Raw genomic sequence first — 9,549 nt, 5'->3', positions numbered from 1 at the left:
AACAATTTATTTAATATAATTTTCCTTTTCAAAAATTGTAATGAAAATATAATTATAAAGATTATATTGAACTTGGTTCTTCAAAATTGCTAATTAACATGATTGTGATACATATCAATTATATATTTAAAAATGTGATATGCGTTAAACTATATCATAATCAAAAATATATATACTAAAATAATTAAAATGATTTTAAAAAAAAATAATTATAAATATTATTTAATAGTCTTATTATTATTATTATTATTATTGTTTTTATATCAATCTTGTTTCTTCAAAATTGGTAATTAACATGATTGTGACATATGTCAATTATATATTTAAAAATGTAATATGTGTTAAATTATCTCATAATCAAAAATATATATACTAAATAATAAAAATGATTTTTCTTAAAAATTAATTATAAATATTATTTAGTAGTCTTATTATTACTATTATTATTATTATTTATTATAATGTTTGTTTTAAATGATAATAAATATAGAGAATTATAAAAGATAAATATTAACATTTAAGAAAAAGATGTTTTAAAAAAAACGAATTGTAAAATCCTATAAGTACAATAAATTATTTAATAAAAAACACAAAAAACTAACTTTAAAAGAAATAATATTACTTTTTACAAAACTGATAGACCATGAATTTTACCCACTTTCAGCCATGGTCTATAAGTGTTTTAACATATATTTATTACTATATAGAGTATTTTTAGAGTATTTACAGGTTCAGGTATGTTCTGGAGAAATATGGTGATTTTAGAGTCTTTTGAGGTGTAAACCTGCACAGACGCGTCAGATGTTTAGCTATGAATGAAGACATTCCCACCGTTAGATTGAGCTCATATTTTAACACACGATGGAGCTTTGCGTTAGCTTTCCAATGCCAGTTTGAGGCCAATCATCATCAAGTAGCAGAAGTTATGCCCGTTTTACTGAAGAGTGGTCAGTCTGCCTCGCGAGAGGAAGCTGTCGAGAAGAGGAACGTATGTCGATCGATGAAGAACTCTTGACAACGATCGACATGGATGCCATAATGTGGGCTGAGCATATTTTATGACCGACTGAAGCCCAGAAGCAACCCCAAATTACCAGAATACCCTTGGACGACCAGAAACCCTATTTATGTTATTTATAAGCCATTGTTGACGACTACACGCTCTTTAAGCTTTATTTTATCCATAGTTCTTAGTTATGAGAGAAGGGATGAACTCTATCAGAGTCCTCCTCCTGGAACTCCATTGGTTTTGGTTTTATATTATTTATGTTTTTCATCTATGATTTCTGTGACAAACTTCATGTCTAAATAGATCCACCTGTTAGGTTTAGGGTTCAGATAGGTTATGAAAGATTAGTATAAAATATAGAACTGCTAAGTTGTGATATTCATGATAAGATTGTTCTTATTGCTTGTGTTCTAGAGTCATGAACTAGAACCCTGATCTTAGAATCATTAGGCACAATTGCGAACGCTTGGTCTTTTCTCTGAACTAAATTCTATTGAGTTAGGATTGCTAGAAACATACGAGAGTTGATTTAGGAACCCTAGTGAACACATATTCAACCCGATCGAAAAAGCTTGCTAGAAGCGATATCGATCGATGATCCAATAAATTAATCGATCGATATTGTGAAAGGTGTATCGATCGATATTCCTATAAAATAATCGACCGACACTTTCTTGTGATCAATAAACGAGAGTTGAGATCTAAGATCTGGATAATAGACCGTCTATACAACGAAAGTTGTTAGATTTGTATTCCCAGTTGAGTTTTATAATATCTTGTAAGCAACAATAAGCCTTTATATCATTATAATCCTGATTACCTGGATAGAAACCCTAGATATAGCAAACTATCCTTCCATCAAACAACTCTTTGCCAAGCTGAACAATTGTCTTGTTCAACTTGTTTACTGTTTTATTTACTGATTTGCTATATTTATTTACTGTTTTATAAACTATTAGCCTAGCTTAATCATATAACTATTAGATCAAATTGGTTCCCTAGCTCCTTGTTGATTCAATCCCTAAGTACTACAACTCGACTTTTTATTTGAGAGAGTATAAATCACTCTTTAGGGTAATTTGAGTGATATCTAAAACACAATAGTATTTACATGAAAAGTATTACTTGAGTATTTTTTTTTAATTTCTTGATACAACTCAACCTCCTTTTTATTATTCTTATTACATCTTATGACGCTAACATAATTTTTAATTTTGATGTTGTTGTTGTACATGAGTATGTGTGAATATAATGAATATGTGTTTGTATGTATTAGACAAAATATATAAATAATTAAACATAATTTTTTCTATTAAAATAAAATAGTTGTATAAAAGTTTAAAAGAAAAACAAATTATAAAATAATTAGTTTCCTTTTTACAAGTCTAAATAAAATAAAAATGTAAAAATAATCTAATTTTTATTATAATTAACTAACTTTACTTGTTAATAATTTTCTGTTAAAAACTATAAACCAAAATTAACTTTAAATATTTCACCTGATATGATTGTGATATGTGTCAATTAAAAAAATATATTGTGAATGTGTCAATAAAAACTACCATTATGTGAAAATGACTTATTATTTTCCTAAAATCTTAAATAAAAGAGATTTCTAAAAACAAATATTCTTTTCTAATCTTAACCAATTATTTTTAAAAAAATCCTGACCAGAGAGAACAGTAAATTTTTATTTAATAGCAATTTGTACTTAAAAATTAATAATAAACATGATAGGAAAAATTATTTAATTAACAAGAAAATTTGTAAAAATATTTGTGATATTGAAAAAGAAACGAATTTTGAAAATGACAACTTTTAAAATAGTTAATATTAACTGGAAATAATTATTTGATAGAAATTTTATTTTCTAAATCTTAGACAAATATAGTTGTAAAAGATTATTTAATATTAATTTCCTTTTCTAAAATCCTAAAAAACCGTAAAAGAATATTTGATAGTGGTTTTCTTATTTTTTTTATAAAAAAAGTCCTAAACAAAAGAAATTTGTATCATATTTTTAAGTCCTAACCAAAAGAGAATTGTAAATTTTTATTTGATAATATTTTTAAGAGAGTATTTGATGATGAACATGATACCAAACATTATTTAATCAACAAAAGAAGTGTAAAATTATTATTGATACGAGTGGCAAAAATAGTAATTTTAAAATTATTTATTTATAGCAATTTTTTTTTTGAAATTCCAAAGAGAAGATAATTGTAATAGGTTATATGACAGTAATTTTTCTTTTCTAAAATCTTTTAAGAAAATTGTAAAAGAGTATTTAATATTATTTTTAATTTATTAATTGTAAATAAAAAGGAGATTTATAAAATATAATGTTTCTTTTTTAAAAAAAGTTCTAACAAAATAAAATTTTAAAAACTTATTTAATAAAACATTAAATTAGTACATAAGAACATGTATAATGTTGTCATTGACTCGATTGATGTCTTTAACTTTCATTTTTTTTTACTTTTCATTCAATTTCTTATTTTGGATTGTGTTTGGTTTAAACGTTTAGCTATAATATATTCTCTAATCCAAGTACAAAGTTTATAACAATTCATCTATGCATCAGATTATAAAATACAAATATTAACTTGAACTTATGTGTGAAAATGTATTTTAATTAGAAAATAAATCTCAAACAACATATGCAAAAAATAATTGTAAAATTATAATAAAATTATTTACTATTTTACAGTTTTTATTAAACTAAAACATCAAACAAACATGTTAGCAACCGGCTTCGTATCTTGTTTGAGAGATAAAGTCTAAGACAAGTCATAATCGTAACTGCTTACGTGGCATGTTATACATGATTCACGAGACTGGTAGTTGGTAAAGGCGCGCACAAAACATGCGCTTCAATAAAAAAAAAAGAAGCTGACGTGGTTAATTGACAATCTGACATATTCTCTCCACCCCTTCACTCCCTAACTTTTCCTCATATTCACGATATTGCCATTCTTGTCCCAAACCGTATGGTCGTGAGGTCAACAAGACTTGTTCTCACCGTACTCCGTGTCTCATCTGATTATTGTCTCAATAAAATTGCAACTTTTTCCAGAAAATTTTCCTCACTTTCTCGAGAAATTAAAGTATTCTGGTTCTTTCTAGCCCCTCCGCAGATGCCCAAGCAAAAAGCTCAAAAGAAGCAACTCAAATCCTACAAACTCAAACACATCAACAGAACGATTCAAGGTAACCTCCCTTCTTCTTCTTCTTTTTGAATTTTTTTATTTTATTTTATTTCCTAAAATTGTAACAACTCAAAAAAGGGAATCGTTCGATATGGTTTTTCGATTTGAAGAGGGAGATGCGGTTTTGATGCGGTCTTCGGAGCCTGGGAAACCGTCGTACGTGGCGAGGGTGGAGGCGATCGAGGCGACGGACGCGCGTGGATCCAACGCGAGGGTTCGCGTGAGGTGGTACTACCGCCCCGAGGAGTCCATGGGAGGGAGGAGGCAGTTTCATGGAGCTAAGGAGGTGTTTCTTTCGGATCACTTTGACTTGCAGAGCGCTGATACGATCGAAGGAAAGTGTAAGGTTCACAGTTTCAGTAGCTACACGAAACTCAGCTCTGTTGGAAACGACGACTTCTTCTGTCGTTTTGAGTATAATTCTGCAACCGGGGCTTTTATTCCCGACAGAGTCGCCGTGTAAGACACTCTCTCTCTCTCTCTCTCTGTTACCTTATTGATTCTCGTATTTTAATGGCCAAGAAGATAAGATTGAATGATTGATTGTTGTAGATTCTGCAAGTGTGAGATGCCGTACAACCCTGATGACTTGATGGTTCAATGCGAGGAGTGTTCTGAGTGGTAAGTTCTTAACGCTTGTTGTATAAATGTGATGATAGATCATTATGTATGTACCCTTTGTAAACTTACCAGATAGTGATAGAATCTGTGATGAGGATCATTATGTATGTACACTCGTTAGAATGTTTGTGTCTGTTTTACTATGATGCCTTTGGATTGTTACAGGAAACTAACATTGGCTCAGGTTTCACCCTTCTTGTATAGGAACAACAATAGAGGCAGCTAAAAAGCTCGATCACTTCTACTGCGAAGAGTGTTCCCCAGAACTGGAGAACTTGGACAACGCTAATTCGACTTCCAAAAACACAGATGCTAAGGTATCTATCTCTCTATCACCTCATTTCAGCAACTATTATCTCTTTTTTTTTTCTGTTGCTGGTTAAACTCGTGCTGTACCACAGCATGGCGGGCTTAAAACTAAATTGGGAATATGATTTAAACCGGTCCATATATAACCTTCCCTGCCAATGCCAATATCTCATTAACGCGAAGTGTATATATCTCTCTCTTTATGGTTAAAAGGCAAGTTTAAAAAAATAAAAATAAATGTTTGGTTCTGCAATTTAACAGGTGAATACAAAGCGCAGCCTGGAGGTAAGCAAGACGAGGAACAAACACGCCAAGCGATCAGGTTAACATAAAAACCTCTGAGAGCTATATCATCATGATGTAATCTATGAAAGAGTTTGTTTTCTTTCCCACTCTACTTTTTTTTCTTTCTTTCTTAAGAATGTGAGGTTTAGGCTGTTTGGCTTGATTAGTGACTTGTGTTGTGGCACAATCTTATGTATAGTATATTATATGTTTTCATTTCATCTGCTTTAAGCTGTGACATAATGAAGCTGAGTGAAAGGTATGTTTATAAAAAGAAACAGAGAGAGAGAGGTCACTTGTTTGTTTCGATTGTGAAATCTAGCTAGACAGAAGTGGAGGAGAAAAAACACTTTGGGTTCATTCTATGTAAATTTAAAACGCATATTCAAAGCAAAAAATCATGGTTAAAAGTTAAAACTTTAAAATGTATAGTAGCTGAATGGCAAACATCATCATAGTTGGTGCAGTGAGGGATTCATATTTCATCCGTCAACCCAAGTTACATTAATAATCAAGACTTTTAACTTTCATGATATTTGGTAATAATAATAATAAAATTCAGAGAAGACAAATATTACACCAAACGTCTCCACTTTTGTCGCGAGAAAGTCGAAGATAAGTAAATTAAAAAAATGTATTAATTTGAGAAAAAAAAACAAAAATAGCACTAAATCAAATTTTTGTTTCCAAACTAGCACTCAAATTCAAAAGTCACAAAAATAGCACTTAATGTTTTATCAAAAGTCACAAACTTAGGGGTTAGATTTAAAGGGTGGGGTTTAGGATTTAGGATTTAGGGTTTAGGGTTTAGGGTTTAGAGTTTAGGATTTAGGGTTTAGGGTTTAGAGTTTAGGGTTTAGGGTTTAGAAATGATGTTTTGGGATAAGATTTCAAATTTTGAAAAATAAAAAAATTAAAATTTTCAAAGGGTAAACTTAGAAATGTGCTATTTTGGTCATTTTAGTTTTTGAGTGCTATTTTTGTGATATAAACTTAGAAATGTGCTATTTTGGAGATTTGTCTTTTTAATTTTGATGTTAAGAAAAGAAAAACAATTAATTAATTTTCTACAACACGGCACGGCTCTGCAACAAGTTGAACCTATCTGTTCGACACCCAGTCAACTCTTACCACGTGTTCGTACACCATTGGTTACATCCCTTTTCCTCTTGGTTAAGTAATCTTTTAAAATCCAAAAATATCTCCCGGCCTGTTCTGACTATAATAATAAATAATTGCTTAATAATAAAAAAAATCTTCTAAAGAAACCGAAAGGTAATATAATATCCAAAGGCAAAAAGACAGGTAGATTAGATTCTTTTTTTTTTTTTTGATCAACTGTCTATACATACACAATCACACACCTAATCACCTTTCATCTATATTAATCCATCTCCTTCCCTCTCTCTTTTCTTCAATCTCAAATGGATCGTCTCAAGCTTTCTCTCTCCGTCTTCGCTCTCCTTTTCATCGTCGTCTCCGCTTCCTCTGACGGCAACGAAGGCGATGATCTCGTGATCAAGCAAGTGGTTGACGGAGGAGCCGAGCCCAATGTCCAATCCTCCGAGGATCACTTCTCTCTGTTCAAGAAGAAGTTCGGCAAGGTCTACGCTTCCCGCGAGGAGCACGACTACAGATTCTCCGGTTTCAAATCCAATCTCAGGCGAGCGAGGCGTCACCAGAAGCTGGATCCCTCTGCTCGTCACGGCGTTACGCAGTTCTCGGATCTGACTCGGTCTGAGTTCAAGAGGAAGCATCTCGGGGTCAAAGGCGGGTTTAAGCTCCCCAAGGACGCCAACAAGGCTCCGATCCTCCCTACCGAGAATCTCCCGGAGGAGTTCGATTGGAGAGAGCGCGGCGCAGTTACTCCCGTCAAAAATCAGGTAACCGTAGTGGTGACGTGGATGATGAATAATTGATTCCTTATTCGAATAAATCTTAAAGTTCTGATTGGTCTGATCTTTTGTGTGTGCGTGCGAGTAGGGATCGTGCGGCTCTTGTTGGAGTTTCAGCGCCACCGGAGCTCTTGAAGGTGCTAACTTCCTCGCTACGGGCAAACTCGTTAGCCTTAGCGAACAACAGCTCGTTGACTGTGATCACGAGGTTTGACTTTCTTCTCTTATTACCTTTCTCATGCGATGCGACGACTCTCTTCACTTTAGGCATGCGTTTTGATGTACCATTAAACAAAATCACTTTAGGATTATTTGGAACTAGACATTAACAAATTATTAATTTATTTCATTTATATTTTAGATTTATATAAAATATTTTAGTTTTTTTTTTTTGTTTAATTATAAAATTATTTTAATAAATTATCGAAATTAGATATAACAAACAAAAGAAATTAGGCATGGTTCTATGCTCAATCTCGTCTCTATTTCTCTCTATGTAGTGTGATCCGGAAGAAGCAGGTTCATGCGACTCTGGTTGCAACGGTGGCCTCATGAACAGCGCTTTTGAATACACGCTCAAAACCGGAGGGCTCATGAGAGAGGAAGACTATCCTTACACCGGAAAGGACGGGGCCACTTGCAAGCTGGACAAGTCCAAGATCGTCGCATCCGTTTCCAACTTCAGTGTCATCTCCATTGACGAAGAGCAGATCGCTGCGAACCTGGTCAAGAACGGACCTCTTGCGGTAGCCATCAACGCCGCATATATGCAGACTTACATTGGAGGAGTCTCGTGCCCTTACATATGCATGAGGAGGCTCAACCATGGTGTCTTGTTGGTTGGTTATGGATCTGCTGGTTACGCTCCTGCTAGGTTCAAGGAGAAGCCTTACTGGATTATTAAGAACTCGTGGGGAGAGACTTGGGGTGAGGATGGTTTTTACAAAATCTGCAGAGGCCGTAACGTTTGTGGCGTTGACAGTCTTGTCTCGACCGTTACAGCCACCGTGTCACCCGCCGCCCATTAGTTAAACCAGCTCTTGTTTTAATAAATTAACTTAACGCTGGTGATTTGTGTGAGCGAGGACTCTTTGCTTTTGACTCCCTATTTCCCTCTGCTTTTTATTAAAGGAAGATGAAGTTTGTATTGTAAATAAAAAATGCATTTTCTCGATCATACCCAAATACAATGACCATCGCTGACCCAAATACAATGACCATCGCTGTTGATTTGTCTAGGATGGGGTTGGGATATCTGGATTTGGAATATTTCGAGTTTTCGAATATTTTGGTAATAACAATAAAAAATTCATTCGGATATTTTACATTTCGAATCATGTATATTTGTAGTTCAGGTGATTCACATTGGGTTCGGGTCAGGGGCGAAGCCAGGTTACCCACTGTGCACCCATAATTAATATTTATTTATAATGTAGTATTCATATAGAAAAACATAAAAATTCAGTTAGAGCAAGTGGAAAAGTGGTTTGTGCACCCGTACCAGACCCGAGTTCAAAACCAACTTGTGACTTTTTCCATTTTGTAATCAATAGTGCACCCACGGATTCGCCCATGGTTCGGGTTTTTGCATGTTTTAACAAAGTAAAAAATTCATGAATCAAAACAAAACAAAAAAAATGAATCAAATGGTAAATATATGTTGTAAAACCGGACAATATAGTATTAACTTTTATAAAAGTAATAGAAAAATCTATCTTTATTCATAACATAAAGGTTTCTTATATAGGAGATTACACCGTTATAGATAAATAGAAAGATTACAAATCATAATCTCTTGGTTATGAGTCATCTACAATTTGGTTCATAACACTCTCCCTTGGATGCTATAACCATTTAAAGCTTGTAATGTGCTTTAATGTTGCCTCACTAAAACATTACCAGAAAAAACCTAATTGGGACAAAACCATGGTGAAAGAAAAAGAGTACAACACACATTACTCCCCCTGATTTGGACATTACTGAAAGTCCATTGGACCTCTCCAATTTTCTGCAAGCTGTGGGTGATGAAGATCTTGGGCAGAATATGCTTCGTCCTCAAACATGATAGTTGGTTCTTCTTTACCATTGGCCAGGCCACAATCTGATCGAACATATTGAGTCATCGACCTCAAATACACACACACGAAATCTTGGATGATGTTGCTGTGATATGTGTGTACCATCATGTGTAAAACATAATCTGTCTGAAAACAAATCAACA

General features: G+C 33.3%; 2 protein-coding genes across 4 annotated transcripts; both read left to right on the top strand.

Moving 5' to 3' along the window:
* The first annotated feature begins 4,039 nt into the window (after positions 1-4,039).
* LOC106329159 (BAH and coiled-coil domain-containing protein 1) lies at positions 4,040-5,738 on the top strand. Of its 3 annotated transcripts, none has more exons than XR_001267753.1 (5): positions 4,040-4,219; positions 4,329-4,677; positions 4,771-4,839; positions 5,044-5,156; positions 5,410-5,738. XR_001267753.1 is itself a non-coding variant. In XM_013767768.1 (5 exons), exons 1-5 carry the CDS (start codon positions 4,147-4,149, stop codon positions 5,473-5,475), a joined length of 690 nt encoding a protein of 229 aa, XP_013623222.1. In that variant the 5' UTR covers positions 4,040-4,146; the 3' UTR covers positions 5,476-5,738. The 3 variants fall into 3 exon arrangements, 2 of the variants coding, with proteins under 2 accessions (XP_013623222.1, XP_013623221.1); XM_013767768.1 differs by having other exon boundaries at positions 5,024-5,156; XM_013767767.1 differs by having other exon boundaries at positions 4,061-4,219; positions 4,297-4,677; positions 5,024-5,156.
* Positions 5,739-6,763: 1,025 nt separating this feature from the next.
* Positions 6,764-8,505, top strand: LOC106336114 (cysteine proteinase RD19a-like). Its single transcript, XM_013774840.1, has 3 exons — positions 6,764-7,316; positions 7,417-7,536; positions 7,829-8,505. Exons 1-3 carry the CDS (start codon positions 6,858-6,860, stop codon positions 8,354-8,356), a joined length of 1,107 nt encoding a protein of 368 aa, XP_013630294.1. The 5' UTR covers positions 6,764-6,857; the 3' UTR covers positions 8,357-8,505.
* Positions 8,506-9,549: the final 1,044 nt, after the last annotated feature.

Source organism: Brassica oleracea, chromosome C3 (assembly GCF_000695525.1).
Source record: "Brassica oleracea var. oleracea cultivar TO1000 chromosome C3, BOL, whole genome shotgun sequence".
Classification (NCBI taxonomy): Eukaryota; Viridiplantae; Streptophyta; class Magnoliopsida; order Brassicales; family Brassicaceae; genus Brassica; species Brassica oleracea.
This window is presented reverse-complemented; position numbering and strand designations above follow the sequence as displayed.

Coding starts and splice junctions, on each gene's coding strand:
- LOC106329159 (XM_013767768.1), top strand. CDS start 4,147: ATGCCCAAGCAAAAAGCTCAAAAGAAGCAACTCAAATCCTACAAACTC. Junction 4,220..4,328: donor CATCAACAGAACGATTCAAG/GTAACCTCCCTT, acceptor TTCGATTTGAAG/AGGGAGATGCGGTTTTGATG. Junction 4,840..5,023: donor TGCGAGGAGTGTTCTGAGTG/GTAAGTTCTTAA, acceptor ACATTGGCTCAG/GTTTCACCCTTCTTGTATAG.
- LOC106336114 (XM_013774840.1), top strand. CDS start 6,858: ATGGATCGTCTCAAGCTTTCTCTCTCCGTCTTCGCTCTCCTTTTCATC. Junction 7,317..7,416: donor TTACTCCCGTCAAAAATCAG/GTAACCGTAGTG, acceptor GCGTGCGAGTAG/GGATCGTGCGGCTCTTGTTG. Junction 7,537..7,828: donor TCGTTGACTGTGATCACGAG/GTTTGACTTTCT, acceptor CTCTCTATGTAG/TGTGATCCGGAAGAAGCAGG.